This window comes from Pyrgilauda ruficollis, unplaced genomic scaffold (genome assembly GCF_017590135.1).
Source record: "Pyrgilauda ruficollis isolate IOZ18807 unplaced genomic scaffold, ASM1759013v1 scaffold94, whole genome shotgun sequence".
Lineage (NCBI taxonomy): Eukaryota > Metazoa > Chordata > Aves > Passeriformes > Passeridae > Pyrgilauda > Pyrgilauda ruficollis.
Genome location: NW_024531488.1, coordinates 793,592 through 813,812, shown reverse-complemented (window position 1 = coordinate 813,812; position 20,221 = coordinate 793,592). Strand labels below are relative to the sequence as shown.

General features: G+C 37.3%; 1 protein-coding gene across 2 annotated transcripts in view; it reads right to left on the bottom strand.

The window, feature by feature from the left end:
* Nucleotides 1-295: 295 nt before the first annotated feature.
* Nucleotides 296-20,221, bottom strand: part of PCSK5 (proprotein convertase subtilisin/kexin type 5) — a 224,994-nt gene continuing 205,068 nt past the window's right edge. The window contains exons 28-37 of one of the 2 annotated variants that reach the window (XM_041489485.1): nucleotides 12,930-13,013; nucleotides 12,244-12,439; nucleotides 9,811-10,028; nucleotides 8,511-8,747; nucleotides 7,768-7,998; nucleotides 5,999-6,176; nucleotides 4,831-5,054; nucleotides 2,724-2,833; nucleotides 1,256-1,442; nucleotides 296-699 (exon numbers count right to left, since the gene is read on the bottom strand). In XM_041489485.1, the coding sequence (XP_041345419.1) occupies nucleotides 296-699; nucleotides 1,256-1,442; nucleotides 2,724-2,833; nucleotides 4,831-5,054; nucleotides 5,999-6,176; nucleotides 7,768-7,998; nucleotides 8,511-8,747; nucleotides 9,811-10,028; nucleotides 12,244-12,439; nucleotides 12,930-13,013 (2,069 nt within the window). Of the gene's footprint in view, nucleotides 700-1,255; nucleotides 1,443-2,723; nucleotides 2,840-4,830; nucleotides 5,055-5,998; nucleotides 6,177-7,767; nucleotides 7,999-8,510; nucleotides 8,748-9,810; nucleotides 10,029-12,243; nucleotides 12,440-12,929; nucleotides 13,014-20,221 lie in introns of both variants that reach the window. The other variant, XM_041489484.1, reaches the window with a different exon arrangement.

Genomic DNA, 20,221 nt, shown 5'->3' with positions numbered 1-20,221 from the left:
GTTACACAAATACATATTGGGAAAGGATTATTCTCCACACAAATGCATAGAAACTTGGTCTCTTTAACCAGTTTATATCCGGAGTGCTACTTAAAAGCCTAGGAAAGATTTATTTAGAAAAAAGGAATTTCTAGAAATATTTCTAAAAATTATTATTCTTAAACAATAATTAATAGCAAAAAATGCGGAGGTCAGGATGCTATCAAGTAACGAAACATTATTAATTAAATAGCTATAATTTCACAGGAAAAACAGTAGAGTAGGACTAATTTACTGTTAGTAAACTAGTAAAAAGTTATCTGAATGAGTAACTTTCATCATCATATTCTAGCTCATCTTCCTCATCATCCTCCAAAAGTCCATATTTAAATTTGTGATAAATTGTGCCATCCTTGCCCATGTATACAATGTCATCTTCATCATCATCATCTTCATAATCTCTATCTCTGTATTCAATCACTTGATCCTCATTGTAACTGGGATTCTTGTGGTAGTTGCTCACAGAGGAAGGAAAGGTTTTGGAGTGATTTGTCAGCTTCTCATATTGTCCTTTATTGACAGGCTGGGTTTTGGTTCGTGCCTTTCTCCAGATGAATACAATGGCTCCGATGACAAGCAGAAGCAAAATGCAAGTGATAACAAAGAAAAGAGTTTTGCTTTTTTGCCCGGGGGGTAGCGTTTTCTGTAATACACAGTCATCTACAACAGCAATTAAAAAAAAAAAGAACAACAAAAAAAGGGTGAAATGAGCTTGCATTTGTCTGTGTGTGTCTTAGAAGTCTGGTACAATGTGTCTGGTGCAGTAATAGCAGTCAACAAAACACCTAGCTTTTCTGGTACCACAATGATATTTTTGTTTTCTTATGCTGCAAGGATGTCAGTAAGGTTGTTGGGATATCTATTCTTCATTATTTGATTTGAAATAATGAGAAAGAAGCCAAAAAGCTAGCAGGCACACAAATGCAATGAGATTCAGATGTCTGTTCATTGAAGTAAGCTAATTCATAAACCAGTGAGTCTATGAAATGCCAGGCCATTTAACATAGTAGTTGAGAGTGTGAGAAGTTTCCATCTCCAGCACCAGACATACTGGTTGTTATTTGAGTAAAACTTTCCCTATTTTTGATGAAGCAGTAGAAACACACTCTTTATCAATAGCACATTTTTGCTCTAGTCCAGTTTTCAGGCAGCATAATGTCAGCATAATCAACAATAAAACGCTTAGCACTATTGCTGCTTTTCAGCATGGTCCTACCTTGTGTTTCATTGCAGTCACAGCACTCTGGGGTTTTTGCTGGGTCAGTGTTGCTGCAGCAGGGCAGGCAGCGGCTTTGCTCCAGGAAGAGCTGCATGCTGGCTGGACAGACTGTGCAGTTGAGAGGACCAGGTCCCTTGCACTCAGTGCATGAGCTGTCACATCTCTCACACTTGGGTTTGTTCTCCTTCAAACACAGAACACAAGCAATGCACCTCTAATTTTGTGTGATTTGGACCTGACCTGGCAGTTCTATCCTGTCATTCACCATTGTGGTTGTCATCTCAAGCACATGAGTGTCAATGTGAAGATACAAGACAAAATTCAAAATTTCCTGTTTTCTGATTACTCAGTGATCTGCTTGTGGGATGTAAAGTGTTGTAAAAGCTTAGAGATCTCACCTAGCTAGGCAGGATATAAAAATTTACTCATTCTTTTAAGCTTTTTGGGCCAGAAAAGTAGCTGACATGGAAGAAGCAATATGAAACATTCTGGGAAAAAGCTGAGAGTATGAATTATGCTTCTTCAGGGACAAAGCAGAAGTAAGGGATAAAGGTGGTTAGAAATATTTTAGCAAAACCGATTGCTCTTCGATTGTGTGGCTTTTTTTTTTTTTTTCTATGGAAACAGCTTAGATTCAACTACTCTTCCTAAAGTCCAGGCTTCTGGGAACCTCTGTTTACAGAGACTACCAGAGGTCATTGTGATCACACCTGCTTTGCAGAATGCTCTGAAGTCAGTGGTTTCAGTGTTTGCAATGCTCACAGTTCCTGGCCATGGTACATGTTCATGTGAACATCTGGAAACTCCAATAAACTTTCACCAAACTTGCAGTTAGGATTGCAAGGCTGTTTATCCTGGATGGAAGAACCTGTGCAAGATTGCAGGATCATAGCTGTTCATAGTTTCTTAGAGTCAAAGCTCTTGCAAAAACCTGCACACCTGTGTGGTCCTTAGCCTCAAATAAGGCCATTTTCTCAGATTCAGTGCTATGAAATAGGGCTATCAAGAAGATATTCCAGGACAGAGACTCCAGGGTTTGGAGCATCCCAGGCATGCCTTGCTGCTATATTCTTGAATAAATATCTTATGGCACAGACCCAAACCTGATCCTGTTCAATTAAATATACAGCTGTGTTAATTTCAGCCTGTCCTTCTACTAGAGCTTTCTGCCAGAAAAGCTGTCAATCAAAAATGCAGAAGGATTTCTTACAGAAAAGGCATCAGAAATTCAAGAGGAAATCTCAGTTATATTGGAAGAAAAAACCACTGTATCATTAATAGAACTGATTTGTTAATGTAGTTTTGATATCTTTGTTGACTGTAAGGTAACCCCAGAAAGAGAAACAAGGCTTCCCCTGCTTAAAGAGGAGAAAAGTAAGCATACTTAAAGATAGGCACCATTAAAAACTCAAGAGAAGAGCCATGTGTTGTTTGTATTGTGTGCAAAAAGCCTTCAAGTAGGTACCTTTTGTTCTGGTATCTCCTGGACTTTGTATTCACCTACAAAACAGTCTGAGTTGCACAATCCATTTAATAAGCTGTAGCTCCATACACAAGATGTGCAGCTGAATGCTCCTTTCCCTAGACAGGCAAACAAAACAACAATATTATAACAGGAAATGTCAGCTAACTTCCTTTAAAAATTATACTGACCACTACTGTGAAGAAAAGGGACGTTTGTCAGTGGCAACAATCATTAGTGCTGAGTTCCACATGAAGAGGTTGGTATTAGAAAAGCTTGTGCCTAGTCCTGTGGCTTTATGTGCAAACAAAATTTATTTCTTATGAGTTTTGATAGTCATGAAAAAATTATTTCAGAATCAGTTGTATGGGGAACTTCTGACATATTCAGGAAAATAAATTAGGTCAGAGCACTGAAGTAAAATGTGGAAAACCTGCTCCAAATTCAGTCCTTCACAAAATCCATACTTATTTGCCCTGTTAACTATTTTCAACAACCATGAATTAAGCAATATTTATATTTGAATTTAAAAATAAACTATTTAGTTGCATAAGAAAAAAACATTATTCACTAGGTACAGCCAGAGGACCATATGCACCCTGTGTGTCAGAGACTCTTTTTAAAATAGACAGATGCTGCATGCAGTATTTCTGTGAAACACTGAGGGGATGGGTTTGTCTTAAGTGTCAAGATGCATCCATCCATTTCCCTGCACCTAGACATTTTCTGCCATCTGAAAGGAAGAAAATGAAAATGCAAGGAACCAACATAAGCAGATGTTAAACTGCTGAAATTAGTAACCTTTTATAACACAGAGAACTTGCTATATTACTGTGCAATTCATGGTTTTCCTTACTGCTCTTGACAAAGAGACACCATGCTCTTTGCTGATATATCAGCTATGCAGATACATTTCAGACTGGCTTGTGTTTTATAATTCTGTCTTTGTAATGATGATAAAAATTCTGTCCCATAGTATTTATGCCAAATAATGTGAAAAACAGAGGAGGTGGTCTGTAAATTAAAATGCCTATCTTTTTTTGTTGCAAGTCCAAACAAAAATATTTCTGCTACTTTTCATAATGTTATTATACAATTATGTTGTAAACATTCTTGAATGTGGCTTCATTCTAAGAGTAATTTCCACATATATCACTACGTTGCAATTAGTCATCTGTACTATCCAGTATATCCACTATCCAAAACAGTTTGTGTGTTACAATTCATGGTCTTCTAAGCTGCATCATGGAACCCATTCAGGTAAAAAAGGACACCAAATGGGTCCAAGAGGATTAATACTTTTTGTTTCAAAAGTGGTTTAATTAGGAAATTAAAGGAAATAAGTGGTTTAATTAGGAAAATTGAGAAACCAAAAACAGTGTCTCACAGAGCAAAATAGTCTATGAAAGTTAAAACTGTGAAATACATAACTATATTAAAAGCAACAAACATCACTGTGCTTTTGATTTCTGTTTTCCTTTCAACCTAGAGATGTGCTTTATGGGTTTTTACTTGTCCCATTGTAGGCTGTAAAGATGTGTAGTTGGAATTAAGTTCCTTGGCTTTCACAGAGTAACAGACAGGAGGACAGCTCAAAGAGCGAGGTATTTTCAGTCATTCTTAATATTCACGTGAAAAATGGAGTCCATCTCTGTAAGCCTATTTTTTTATTATGAGCATTATTGTGAGAGGCCTGGCTGATGGTAAATTCATTGCTGTTGTCCATTTTTTTCCATTCAGTGACTTGGCAACATGTGACTTGGTCCTAGCCCTCCCTGTTAAGTGGCTGTCTCTCTGTTTGTGGTCAGTGCTGGAAGCAGTTCTGGAGAAGGCTTGACAGGAATTCATATACTTGGTTTCACCTCAATTATCAATGCAGTAGAAATAAATCAATGGAGCATGAGTGAAACAAGTCACCAAGAGCCAGGAAAAGCTCAGCAGCCCCTGGGAGAGGTCTACATCATCCACTGTGGGTGCTGGACACCCAGAGTAATGGACAGGTTGCTAGCACTATATCTGGTTAGTATCGTTGTGAAGTGTTCCCAGATCATAGAGCTGAGATTCCAGGTGTTTTGATGACCACTTTTTTTACTCAAAGCAGAACATATACTTTTACCTTCACAAGTTAAACAGGAAGAGTGGCATCTCTCACAGACGTTGTTGTCTTTGTTTTCATAGTAGTACTGAGGACAAGAGCTAACACATTCCTTTGTGGAGTGCAACAGGTAGAAATATGTATTACAGGAAAGACAGTCTGTGGCTCGAGGCCCCATGCACTCCTTACAAGTCTTGTGGCATCTCTCACATGATCCAGTGGAATTTTGTGCAAAATACCTGAGATAGATCAGAAAGGCATAGCTTTGCATAAAGGCCAGCAGTGATAGGAAAACCAACATTTGTTTAATCCTTAGCTTTTTATCGTGATTACATCCATTTATAAAAATAATACTAAAATGAACACAAGTATTTGTAATCTCAGTGGAAACAGAATTAATTTAATTCCCTTCAGCCACTGGAATTCAGCTACAAAGCACAACTCTGTGTAGTGTTTACAGCAAAAATTTCTAAAATCTGAGTTGAATTGATATACAAAGTATTGAAGTAGGGAAGGTTTGTGTGATTTTGCTGAGATATGGTCATTAGAGTTTTCCAGTTTAATGGGAGGGACAGCCAGTGTGATCCATTCAACTCTAGGTTTAATTTAAATGGACCTGAAAGAGAAATCATAAGTTAACATTCTAAATTTGAATTTCCCAAAACTGAATTTCCCGGAACATTGAATTCACATTTTGAACTTAAATGGATTAATTATAAAGCTTCTCTCTAGAATTATGAATGCTCAGTTCAAAGTTGCTTTAATGGTTGTTTTTGTTATCACCCGCTATAAGCATTTACTCAATGCAAAAAAATATAACCTTATCCAAACTCCTCCTCCTTAAGTGGAGGCCACACTGTTGCTTCTTCTGCCTGTGCTCAGGCTGACTGACCTATAACTTAGTATACTTCTTCTGGTTCACACTGTTCTGTATAGACATAGCCAAGAGCATACTCTGAGCATATCTAAACCACATCTAAGCAGTTCTCATTTGGGCACCAATTTTGGAGTTTTCTACAGGGAAGGGAGGTTTTCCACCCTTAGAGTACTGTGATAAAACAAGAAATTTTCTCCTGAAAACAAAACTCAGTTCTATTTCAGACTGATGTAGAATGCTGCAGTGATCTAATTTCTGAAAGTTCTCTCTGTAATGCAGCTTTTAGCAAAAGTTCTTGGGCCTTACCCTGCTGGACATTGGGTTACACATCCTTTTCCTTGTCTGTACCAACCCAGTTTGCAGGAAAGGCACTGTGAGCTGCGTTTTCCAGTGCAAGTGTCACAGGTGCTGTGGCATGCAGAGCATTGCCTCTCTGTGCTGTCAGCATAATATCCATCTGGGCATGTTTCAACACAGGTTCTGTCTGCAGAGACAACAATGCAAAGTAGCACATCATATTCAGTTGTTGCTACTATAAAACATCTCATCAACAGTACTAGAGGAAACTCTGTCAGCAGGAGCTGCTGATAGATAATGTATCAGAACAAGAAAAAACAGTGTTGGGATACAGTAATTATTTTTTGATTCTTGTAAATCCATTAGTCTTCATTTCTGTGTTTTATGCATATTAGCAAGCTCTTCAGGACAGGCAAGTTTTTATCTTTGTGAAAAATAAAGTAGAATAATAATGAACAGCAGATGTGATTTCCTTCAAATAATCAAAGGTTGTAAGGCAGGTTTTTATCTGCATTGCTGTTTTCCCTAAGCATCAACTTTCACTCACAACATTTCACTCTAAGCATCAATCTAACTTCATTCTATGTAGATGATGAATCTGATGGTAAATTTGAGGTTCAATGACTTTTTTTTACTGGACTTTACCCTTGTCTGTAGCTTCTATGTTATGTTATAGAATTACATGTCTTTAATGCTGCAAAGCCAGGTAAGTCCCACTTTTTTCAGTGAAATTTCAGTCATTGTAGTAGGAATCCTGAATGAGAAGTTAGTAGTGTTGTAATTGGCTGCAAATGCATAAAGCTAATAAAGTAGTAGATTACAAGTTGCTTGTGCTTATTACATATTTGTCTTGATAATTTTGCTGCTTGTGTTGCAATTGGGCAAAGGAAGATAATTTCAGGTTCAGGGTTTTTTGCATTTTTATCTCAGTTCCAATATGTTTATCTGCATTTGTCCCTCAACTTTACCATTTGTAATGGTGCAAAACAGCTGAGTGTGTTGATAAAAAAGGTAAGTCTGATACAGGGTCTCAGAAATACAGGAATGTAAAATCTGCGTTAGACTCAAAAAGCTTAGGTTCACTTTTAATTTACACTGGTTTTTATCTCTCTCTTGCATGAAGTATTATTTAATATTTTTTCTCGCAATGATTTTCTAAAATTTTTGTTTGCTTTTAGAAGAATATGTAGAGAAGAAATATTTTATTGTGGGGATCTTATAATTTTTTTCCTGTTTGTTTCTGAGACTGTATAGTCTTAAACCTACTCTCTGCTCCAAAGTCAGGAAATTTTGCATTTTAGCCACCCATTAGATGCTGATTTAGTGATCCCTTTTAACAGATGTTTAAGTATTCCTTTGCTCATCAGATTGCTGCAGGGATTAAACAAGCCAACATGAAAATGTGCACCTTTTATGATACATTAACAGTGGAACAACAACAAAACTAAGGATAGCCCTCTTTTAAAATCCTTGTAGGAAACAACAGGAAGAGTACATACCAAGTAAGTGAAATCTACAAGTTTCTTTTAGTCATGGTGTTTGTTGCTATTTAGGAATCCTGCATTAGTCCTGTCAGCCCTGGCAAACCCTGCCTCACAGAGTTTCCACATTACCCTGCTGAAGAAATTATCTCTTCACAATTTAACAACTTGTCATGTCCTCCTTACAGTATTTAGATTGGTTGATGCAGCCCAAATGCTTTGCAAATATGACAAAAACTTGTTAATTCCGTGCTTTCAGTGTAGAATGAAATCTAGACGGAGGAGAGAGATACTTACTGAGAAGATACCAGTTATTTACACAGCTAAGGCACTGGTGTTCAGCAGGTCCTGAGCAGTGGAAGCATTTCTTGTGGCAAGATTTGCAGGTCTGAATTTCCTCAAGGTAGTACTCAGTGGGAGAGCAGTATCCAGATAACATACAGTACCCATCGTGGTTCAATATCCATCCATTTCTGCAAGTTAGGCAGGTGGTGGAAGAAGAACAAGTCTGGCATGTCCTGTTACAGGCTGAAAAGGACAAACAGTAGGAATTTCACCTTTTCTGAATTTGTCTCAGAGTGTTATTACAGCTTTAATTTTTAATTAAATTTAAATTAAATTAAATTTAATTTTAATTTTTTAAAATTTAATTTTTAATCTCAGGATGAAAGCCTGTGTGAAGTAATTTTCATTCTTATGCAAGTAGTTCCTTAGGTTTGCTTTTGCATCAACACTTCTTTTGCAACAGTGAATAGCGTCTCCAGCAATTCTGTAGCCATTCTCAGCATTTCACCACAGTGGTTGCCTTGAATAATAAACATAAATATCTTTGCTACCTCCCTCTCCACTTTTTTCAATTTTTGCTGTTCCACAATAAGCCAGATTATTTTTCTGGCTTATTCTTAGCTGTCCTCTTCAACTCCCAAGACACTGATAGTTCCAAGACAACATTAGCTGTCACACACAGGCCCTTAGAGGGTGACCCTTAAACTGACCCACTTGTATCTCAGTACTCTCTGGGGAAAACAACAGTTGCCAACCTTGGCAGTCTTTGGTAGCTTCTTCATAGTAGCTCCCCTCAGGGCACTCTTCAAAACACATGCCATTGTAGAGGAAAAACAAGCTGAAAGTGCATGCTGTGCAGTCATCAGAATCTGGCCCATTGCAGTCCTTGCAGTCAGCATGGCAGGGAAAGCAGTGCTTGTCTTCAGGGTAGAAGTGTGAAGGGCATTCCTGTACGCACTTCCCATCATGCAGGAAAAACTCATCCATACACTCTGTAGGGGACAGCAGAACATCGGTAAGCAAATGGGCAGCAAATTCTGACCTGTTAAGTGCGAGACAAAGTAAGTCCTAGGAAATGTTACATTCTGGATTGTATGTCATCACAGAAATCATCTGAACACCTTGAGAAGGTAGGACTTAGTTTTTCAAATCTTTCTCCTCCAAAAGACTTACATTGGCCCAACCCTCAAATGGTATCTTCTGTGTTATAGCAAGAAGCTGTGAAAAAAAGTCACTTGCTCAGCTTTGGTGATATTAACCAAACCATTTGACACTAATATATATATATATGGCCTTTTTCTGACATTTTTCTGCATTATGAACTTCCTACAAAATCAGGAATGTATATATTTGAAGGGTTTTTTTAGGTTATTATTGAAATACAAGTTTACCTAGAGTGTATTGACCTAAATGGTTGCCTTTGCCTAGAGCTGTGAATAAGTTGCTATTTTATTATGAGTACTGGGTTTAATATGTTTGTTTATGGTTTGGTTTATTGATTGTTGGTTTTTTATTTCATCCATGTTTATGTTTATAGAATGCTTGCAATATATGCTTGCTCAATATTAATCATCCTTAATTTTTGGAGGGGGGGAAATTTTGGAGGGAGGGGTGCATTTAGCTTCACCTGGGTACCGAAGACTTTCCTAATATCTTTCTTTACAGGGATTTCTTTCTCTAACAGGAGTGGCCATTTGCAAAAATGGTAAAGAGGTGTAAAGTTCAACTAAGCTAGGAAAGAAACATTCTGTATTTCACATTGGTTCACATATCCAAGTTTTTAAGGTTGGATACACTAGATCAAAAATAAAATCAAACTAGCAGAAATCTCTGAAGAACCACAGGACCAGGCAATGCAATGTGAAATATTTACAGATCAATAATTTAGTCTCATCATAATCTGTTTTAGAGACTAACAATGATATGGGCTTCACTTTTTTTTTTTTTTTTTTTTTTTTTTGGCACATTATTAATTCATAGTAGGTTTTCTGCCAGTCTCTCTTCAGACAGATCCAGGTGGATTTTGTTCTACACAACAGCAGTTCTTTGTAATACCTGTGCATATTTCATCGTGAATACATTCCTGACACATTTCAGGGCAATGTTTGCAGATTCCTTCAGAGCCAAAATGCTTCTCTGAACAAGTAGATTTACATTCCTGGTGCTCCAGAAGCAAAGGACTTTTACAGGACAGGCATTGTGTGGCACTTCCCATGCATGTCTTACAGGATCCACTGCATTCCTTGCAAGTCTCAGAATCATTAAAATATCCCCTATGGAACAAAAAAAGCCACAAAGCAAACTGTTGGTCACTCCAGGCTATGAGAATTACAGCCCTAAATGAGACTCTCCAAGCACACACTTCACTAGATCGAACATGTTTCTCACACAATTTTTTTGCCCGTCTTCCACTTCCCCTTTGTCTGAAAGCAGAAAATATACATGGTTAGTGCTATGCAAAGGCTTTCCTTTCTTCGTGTTCCTGCTGTCTAAGTTATGGTGAACTTTTGTGTCTTTATTTCCCCCTTACATAAGATAGAAAGATATATAACATTTGGGAAAACGTGCAATCTCTAGTCTTGTGCAGCTGACCTGCAGTACTGATATCAAGGAAAGAAAGAGAAGGGTAGCCTTAGTGTCTCTAGAGAGGAGAAAGAAAAGAGACGACTCTGGAAATGTGAAGGGTGGGAAGAATGAGGGCAGGGATTGAAAATAACAAAAAAGCAGGATATTTATGTAATACATAGCCTTAGTGACAACAGGTTAGAGATGGCAAAGAGGGAGTACATTTTGCTCTTATCTGGTGTGAGAGCAAACATGGAGAGCCACAGCTGGGAGTACTAGTCATAAATACAGAAAAAAATCTGCACCTCTGCTTCAGGTGGAGATGCACAGAAGAGATATTGAGTTCAATCTGTCTACACTCTCAGAATCAAATTGTTACAAGTTTAAAGGATGTGTAAGTCGACATTTTGAGATGACTGCTAATCCACAGACCCATTGATGAAAACTAAATAAGAAGTTGAGACAGAAAGTATTCCCACAAAATGTACTTTACATTAACAATTTTGTTACTCCTTATAGAAGGGTGCTTCTCCTTCTGTTCTTTGACATGATTTTTCCAAAGGTCTAGGGAGATGCATTAGAAGCAAGGTTAGAGAAACGGTAAGAGGAGCCATGCCTGCCACCTATGTTCATATTTTTTTGTCCTTCAACTTTTATCAAGGTCCTGCAAGTAGTTTTCACAGTCCTGTCATCTTTTCTTGTTCCAATGTTGAATACCTGGTTAACCCAGTCTTTCAAAATTCCTCTGTCAGAAATTAATTGTGCAATAAGTCAAACCTTTTTATCCCTTTTTATCCCTTAAAAACATGTCCCCAAACCCAAGCCAACTCCCTTAATAAGTAGCCTTATTTTTACTCCAGTGGAGAGTAGTTACGTCTCAAGAACTTTATCTCAGAGTTTATCTGAGATAAACTTTATCTCCAGTGAAACTGGAGTTTAAACCCTGTGAATTTTGCTCAGTGATGGGAAGCTATTATTTACAGTCTTGAATTTGGGAAAAAAAGGGGGATAATAACATCTGAAATGACTAGTGGTATATAAAAAGTTTTTATTTTGTTATACTGACTCTAGGTGGGATAACTGGGAAACCGGTACTGACAAGAGACATATTAATGTCAAAACACAATTAATGGTTGTGTGCCTCAGTTTCTAATACTAAAAATTGTTTCTGGACTAGAGTTGGCTTTACTGCAATTATCTTGCACTCACTGTGACATTTCATGAAGAAAACCTGTTCCACTGGCCCTTATTGACTTATTCGACAAAATTAGCAGGATGGCAGTGGCAGAGAGATTGCATGAAAAGCAGGAGCTTCGCAATTTTCTGAAGAAAAAGGGCTAACCAAGCAAGGCTTTTTTTTTCTGCATAGCATTGGTTTTATGTATAAGATGAATGATGATTAAAAAAACACAGAAAAGAGAGAACCTGATCTACTCATGTGCCTGATCTAATATCCATTGCAGTCAAATGGGAATATTTTTAAATTCCACATATAAAAATATGTAAAAATAAATATGAGCCAAAGAGAGAAACATACATAATTAAGCACTGTATTTACATATCAGGACTCTAATATGTTCACTGTCTGAGTTTATATCTCTGCTCTGTACTACTTGGAGAAAGGAACAAAGTGGAGGATGTCTAGAACCATTATTATCATTTGCCATGAAGTATCATGTTCCTATTAAAGTCATTGAGAGCTATTCCATCTTTCATAGGATTTAATGTCTTCACTTTTGATTTTTTTACTTTTTCTCTAACCAAAAAGAAAATACTGGTTTTTCAGTCTGAAAACTACATTTACCTTAATTTCTGGTAGCATGTGTTATATAAAGTTCTTCCTTGAAAGTTTAATAATGGATCTGAACTTTAAACAGAAAGGGGAGAGAAAAAATCAGAGATGATATAAGAGGGGTTACTTACTCAGGGCACTCCTGTAAACATCTGCCTTTGTGGAGAAAGAGCCGCTGGTTCTGTTCAGCCTGACACTTCTGACAGTGCCACTGGTCAGAGCACACCTCACAGTCATGCCTGCACTTCTCACACTTTCCACTTGCAATGTTGCCAAAATATTTTGGAGGGCACAGAGAAACACAGGTATCATGGATAAGAAATTTTCCTGGCAGGAGAGCAACCCAGGGGTGTAAAGACATCAATTAGACATATATTTAAAAGATTTCTGCCTTGGATGGCTACAGAAAAAAGCTTTCAACTTCTCAAAATTCAACTTTGGTTCTTAAAAGCATGAATAAAACATTCTTAAGACATTTCCCAAAATATTTTGCTCATATTTCACTAACACTGACAGTTAGAAGGAATCATCAGGATTATCTAGGATGTCTTGCTGAAGAAATCCCTATTCAGTAATACCTGCATGATGTCTACAAATTTTAATTGAAAGGCAAGAAAAGGAACACCATCAACAATATTTTAACCCATATTGCGAAGGGCATGCCCTGTTGCCTGAATTCAATTGTTCATTGTCTGATTGCCTCTTAAGCTGTTAAGGGACTTTACAGTGACCAGTGACAAAAACATCCTCTGGAAGCATGTAGGATATTAAATACTACAGTCGCTTGCAAACTTATCCAAGGAAGCTGAAATGTTACCTTCTGGACATGAAGTACACACATCAGCAGAATTCTCACAGGTCATACACGAAGAGTCACATGACAGCAATTTTCTATTTCCATCTGGGATGAAAGGGAAAAAAGTTCCTTTTTTTACCATCTGGTTTTCTTAATTTCTCCTCCCTTTAGAAGGGACATTTTGTATAGCTTTTCCTAAAGCATTTTGAAAATGCACCTCTGCGAATTTTTGGAGTTCACGTAGTTGAAGAACTTGATGATTGTGCTTGACTCCTCTCTCCTACATGATAAGTTATGGGTTGTATTAAAGGAAAATATGAATGTTTTACTCTTGTTCACTAAGGCATTGTTCTGGACTGCTCATCACAAATGAGAACAATAATAATGTTGTTAATTGTCACTATGATATTTTATGAAAAATCCTCTGCTAGGATTTTTCCCCTCCTGAGGAGCTGAGGGCCTCAGGAAAGAAATGTAAACAATAACTGTCTGCTGCTGTGGAATGCAACAGGTGCATCTGTGATTGGTGCATGTTAGTTGTTTCTAATTAAGAGCCAATAACAGATGTAGCTGCATCGGACTCTGAGAGTCACAAGATTTTGTTAGGCATTCTATTCTTGTTCTTTCAAGCCTTCTAATAAATCTTTTCTCTCTGTTCTTTTAGTATATTTTTAATGTAGTGTTTTGGTATAATATATATCATAAGATAATAAATCAGCCTTCTGAGAAATGGAGTCAAACCTCCTGTCTCCACACATGGGGAGTCCTCGACAGTTAATTTTATAATTATCCCAATAATCTTAATTTCAATGTAGTGCTCCAAACCCAAATATGGATATGTTATACTAATAGATTGCAAACAGAAAGATCTACAAAGTATGTACATTTGGGGACTTGGTTTAATGATGTACTTCTTGGACATTTTGAATGAAATTGTTGTAGAATACCATTACCCTGTAACCTAAATGTTCTGAGTCAGGAGACAGAAATCATATATTCATAGAATATGTTGCTTTGGAAGGGACCATCAGTATCATCAATGTGCAACTCCTGGCCCTGTGCAGGACACCCCATAAGCTGAGAGCATTGTCCAAATGTTTCTTGAACTTTGTCAGACTTGGTGCTGTGTCCACTTCCCTGGAGAGCATGTTCCAGTGCTCAATCACCCTCTGGGTGAAAAATCTTTCCTGGTGTCCAATGTAAATCTGCCCTGACTGAGCTTCATGCCTTTTTCTTGTGTCTTGTCAAGGATCACAAGACTGAAGAGATCCATACGTACTGCTCCACTTCTCCTTGTGAGAATATGAAAACCACAATGAAGTCTCCTCTACTTTAAGCTGGGCAAACCCAGATAACCTCAGTCTCTTCCTGTAAAGCTTTCCTTCCAGACCCTTCACCATCCTCATCACCCACCTCTGGATGTTCTCTAATAGCTTATTTTCTTTTTCATATTGTGGTGCCACAATATGAAAATCTTGCCACAGTCTTCAAACTGAGGCTGCATCAGTGAAGAGAAGAGCAGGACAAACTTTTTTACCAGTTGTCAGTGCTGTGCTTAAAGCATCCCAATACACGCTTGGCCCTCTTGGCTGCCAGGACACACTGTTCACTCACATTCAGCTTGCCATCGATCAGAGCACCCAGGTCCCTTTCCACAGCACTTCTCTTCAGCCTCTTGTTCTGTAGTCTGTATAAGACACTGGGATTGCACTGTCCCATGGTGCAGAATCAAACACTTGCCCAAATTAAAATTCGTACAGTTGGTGATTGCCTATCTCTCTAATTCATCAAGGTTTGAGAATAACTCCTATTAAGCAGTTCTCCCCAAACTTACTTCTGCCTGCTGTTTCCCTCCAAAAGGGGGCCTAATGAGTGTCAAATTGTATTCTTATGACTGTGGAAAGGCAAATTTTGATTACTCTTTCCAGAACTATCAGCTAAAAAATGACAAGGACATTGGAGCATCATAACTAACAGAAAAACTCTGCTGTGCAATGTGACCACATACCCAGCATGCAGCTCTGTATTTTGATACCAGCAAATTACAACAATGGCTAAATGTAGGTCTAATGAAAAAATAATTATGGACAAACAGACAACACACAGAAGCCTTGTGATTTTGCTTAAAATACAAAATAAAGACAAAACCAAAAGTTACTTGCAGGTTGAGCTGTGCACCTCATTTAGCATATCCAGCTCATCCTGACAGTTAAATATGTATCATTTTTGTAGGTTGATTGATGATAGTAACGATTAGTCAAATGCAGCATATCACAAAATTCTTTTGTTCTGCCTGTTATAGTATGATAGTTTAGAATACTGAAATTTTGAATGAAAACCTGGAAGCAAATGCTTCAAGTATAAAGACAAGGGAAGAGAGCAGGAAACATGTAAAGCCCTTTCTCATAAGGAGAAATGATGGGTGTTATACTAAGCAGATGAAGCGTGTATATATGTACCATACCACAAGGGAAGAAGAGAGAATAATAATAAAGATATGAATGAGAGAAGTTAGGTCCACATTCAGCGTGACTGGGGATGGTCCGTAACAGTATGTAATGACCACATCTGACACTACCATTAGGCTGAGAAGCCTCAAAAACTCACTGAAGTAAAAAACGAGTCTCAATGTAACGATTACAGCTGATCACCACCTGGGTGTTTAACAGTAGGTCCTTCAGCAAGGACATGGTTAGTCACTCTACCAGGACTACTTGTGAGTGCTGCTTGTACAGGATAATGAAAGTCTGTTGTGTTGTTACTCTTCCTGGCAATAGGCACAACATAAAATTTCTCCAGATACAGCTGTATCTTTAAAGGCAAAGTGAGAGAACTTGACACCAATCAGAACCAAAGGTATGCACGGCTGGAGTCACTCAAGCTGCACCTAAACACAGATAAATAGTACAAAAGTGAGTTGAGAATGGGGGAAATGGTAGGGAAGAGTCCATCATAACTGCTGGGATCAGTCAATGGGCTGAACCTGTCTTCTCCCCTACAGTGATGCCTGTTGGGCGTCAATCATGTTCTCTGCAGGCAGAACATTTTACTGGGGATTAGAGCTTGTCTGTGGATTATTTTGAATACATTTTTTTCAGTCAGGCGCTATCACTGACAGCCTTTGAACCTTCAGCTGTCACGATTTTACATGAATAAAGAGTGTTACTCCATAAACTGTTGGTGTGTGCCCTTCGTGGGCACTAGCAGTGGCTGGCAGTGGATAACACACTCCAAAAGAGGAAGGTCTGCTGAGGAGTCTCCCTTACACTGCTGGTTTCCCTGACTGAGGCAGTGGAAGCACCCTCCAACCCAGCAGGACTGCTCAGGGAAGGTTCCACAGTTCTGAAGGGACACTGGCAGAATGCACAAGGGTCTTGGCTTTCCTGGGATGCTGACAGACAAATCAAACATTAAGGGACCAGTGAATCTTCCCATACTAACACTGACTCTTGCTGACGTAATTTCTGCAGCTCTTTTTCCCCTGCTGAATACATTTTTTCTATATTTCAGGTTACAATATGTCCTGCTAAAAGGACTCTACTGTCTATTATTGTGCCCTGAGTGCAGAAGGAAGTTTGAATATTTTTAAAGATATGTAACACATAAGCATTTTGACTTCTCTTATGCAAATAATCCTCAAATAGATAGTTGCTTACTTTTTTGAGATTCGCTGTCTAAAATTTTGTGGAGACACTACTCCTTAGCTTCATGTTTTTCATTATTCATCAGTGTTTAACAAAAAATTAAGAAGTGTCCTTAATGTTGACTGTAAGAATATAAGAAATGCTCCAGAAAAGTTGGATGTTATAAGGTTTTCTATTATCCTAAATTTATTTTTGTAGAGCTACTCCCTTTTGCTGTATTTGAGTGAAGATCAGGTAAAGTTAAGCAGGGAAGTTGTTAACTAATGCTGAAGAATATTTAAAGGAGCTTATTCTTTCTAAATGTTTGAAGCCTTACAAAGCAAAATAAAGATTTTTTTTTTTTTGTGAACTTGTTTTTATTTCTCTTTCCCTTCTGCAGTGTGTCCTCTTTTTTTGTAATAATTACTAGTTGCCACCAGAGGGGAATGTACACAAGCAATTAGGCTTCTGTGGACAACAGAAACAACATTTATCTTCCAGTCAATTATAAGTATTTGAATTTCCAAATTTAAATATTGAGAGAAGAAATTTGTAAGGATTATTTTTTAAAAAAAAATTCTGGATAAGTAAAATGAATCTTTCTTGTAACTGTGGTTTTCATTTACCAAAAAAACTGAAATAAAGCACATGTTTAGAATAATATGAACTTCTTAAATGTAAGTTTCCTTTACTTTAAATGTAAGATCCTTCCAAAGAATAACCTCATACACCTGACGAAGTGGTCATGCAACATGTACCTCCTCAGTTTTTGGACTGATTGCAAATTTAAAGGTCAAAAATTACTGGGTTTAAACTGTTGGGTTAGATTTTCTTTTGCCTTAAAGGACCTGAGGGTTCAGCAAAATTAATGATCTTTGGAGACTTACTGAGTTGTTTTTATAGTTGAACTTTTTTTTTTTTTTTTTTTTTTTTAATTCAACATCTATTTTTTTTATTTTCAAAAGCAAAAGCCCTTTATTTAAACTTGGGTCAGAATCTGAATCAATACCATCTTTATTCTTGTGTCTTTGACAGAATGAGTAACATCTTTGGCCCTGGTAAGTCTCTCTTATTCTTTTATACAACCTGAAAAACTGAATCTCATTATTTCTTGAGCTAAATTTTGCTGCTGCTTTGAAGCTGCCACAGTGCTCTTGTCCATTCAGTCTATTCAAAGGATTATAAAACTGGAAGGATGCAGAAAGATTGCAAAATATTTTTTCCTTATTCTCTTTTCTCATTTGGGGTTGTGCATCATGAGTGACACAATGGTAGATTTTCATGAAACTGTAAGATGTTAACTGTGACCCCAAAATTAATTAAGGAAAATAGGAGTGAAATTTTATTTCCAATTGACACAATGTCCCCATATTTCCTTTTTTTTTTTTTTCCTTCAGTCATGTTCCTTTGAACTCCCAACTTTTTTTCAATCTGCTTTTAGAGAAAAATTAAATGAGTCCTCAAAAATGTTAAGGGTGAAAATCATGGGTTCATATGAAAACAAGTATGGTCCTCTTCACATGCTCACCATTTGTTCTGGAAAATGTGAAGTTTATATAAAAAAAAAAAAAAAGCTGAAACCCTCTACAAAACCCAAGGCATTTGAGCAGAGATAAGGTCCTTGTACGGCCTTAATTATTGTTTTCTCACAACCAGTACATTTTTACTGATTTTATTTCGCTTTTTATTTAGGAAAAGGAAAATACAGTTGGTTAGTGGTGCTTGTGAGAGGTTGCTCTTATTATTGGGGATGGTACGTAACAGTAAACAGATGCTATTTATCTGTATGTAAAGAAATACATATTCCATCATTAGAAATAGATCTCTTTCCATACCTATTTTTTCCCATTTTTAATTTTCATTACAGTCTAGCATATTAAACCAAGGAATGACTGTTTTTAAGGGTGCAGCCTTTTAGTGATATGGCAAAACAAAGACCTCATCATAATTTTCAAAATATCTAATCCAGTTAAAAGGGGCCATGTACTCACTTGGTAAATTAAGTTTATACTAATGTGTTTCCTACCTTCCAAATTGATAATCTGGTACATGAGATAAAAAACAGATATTTCAGTTCAGTTGTTAGGTTTTTTTCCTTTCTCTTTTTCTTGGCTTGCCCTGTCTTTTTAAAAGCCTGAGTTACAGACATGATTCTCTTGCATTATTTCAGACTGAAGATGATGTTTTAGGGATTCCTGACATCAGTTGAACAGTTTGCTCAGCAGAATATACCAGCAAAGTAAATAGAAATTTAAATAGATTTTTTTAATAAAGTGTTTTGGATGCTGGAGTGTTTGCTCATAAAAATTTGTGGGATGGTCTATAATTTATCCTTGCATAAAACAAATGTAAATGAAACCTTGAACATGATAGAAAATAGAATTGTATTCCACATTCACAATGGTTTTAATCCAAACCTAAATGGACTAGTCTCTCAACTTGCAAAGGAAGTCAGACCCTGAGTTGTTTTCTCCATGGAAGGTTCTGATGTACTGCCCTTTAAATTATATTAGCCTTGTAACCAGCAAAATGTTTCCCAAAAGTCACATTTTTCCCCTCGGTAAAAATCAACATATGTATATGTCAACATACTCACTAACGCCACAGTGGAACCCACTGCATTCGTGTGGGTGGAAGAGCCAAAGAGAAATTGTTTCATTGTTTGTAATACAATTCAAAGTCTAATACCTCAACTCTGAATTAGTACACTTCTGAAGAAAAAGAGCAAATGGAGGAGTAACATCATTAAAGGCGATGTAAACTATTAGATGCGGAAATTTTATCTTGTCTTCCCAGTTGTCTTGGCTTCCTGCAATAGTCTGGAGCAGGCGATGTACTGGGGATGCATTTGGTGCTCTCCTACCTTCACTCCCATGGCAAGGGCAAGGTTGTTTATTTAATACCAAGCTCCCCAGACCCAGCTCCCAAAATAGTAGGAGTAGAAATCATTTGGCCTGTGTGTTTCAATCAGATTCTTTAATTCAGGCCACTGGAGATCAGAGGCAGTTCTACCATGGTACTGCACTAAGGTAAATATGTTGAGGAAGCTGTGGACACACTGTAAGAAGCTGATATTGATGAACAGCCAGAGAAGATGCGTTTCAAAACCCAAATCTCTGCCACAACCTTGCTTATGTAGGGCTGGTGAAAATCATGAAACAATTCTAATAACCCCTACAGCTTGGACAAGCTACTTGGATCATGCCTGTCATGGTGCATGACAGGCTACCCTTAGAAAATGAGTTTGAAAACAGATGAGGTGGAGGTCCTTGTATTTTGGTAATAAAAAGTAACTCTGGATAAAATAAAAGAATACATAAAAATAAAAAAAAACACAGTTAAAAAAAAAAAAAAAAAAGGTAAAGTGGGATAAAAGATTCCCAGATATATTTGTCCAGAGTAGCTGGTGAAAGACTTGGAAAGATGCTTTGATTTTGCCCTCAAGTATGAAAGAAAAAATATTTTCTCTGTATATCTGTATATATTATGTATATCTTTGAAATACACAATGGAAGAGAAGAAGGACCTACAGATATAGTTAAAATAAGCTGGAGAGGGACCATTTGTTCTTCGTGCAGGGATGTTTTCTGTACAGGTATGAGAGCCAGAATACTCACTGATAGTAAATTTCAAGGAGCAGAGATAGGTTTTCATTTTTTCCATTCTTGTACTAATCCTACAGAATTGTGT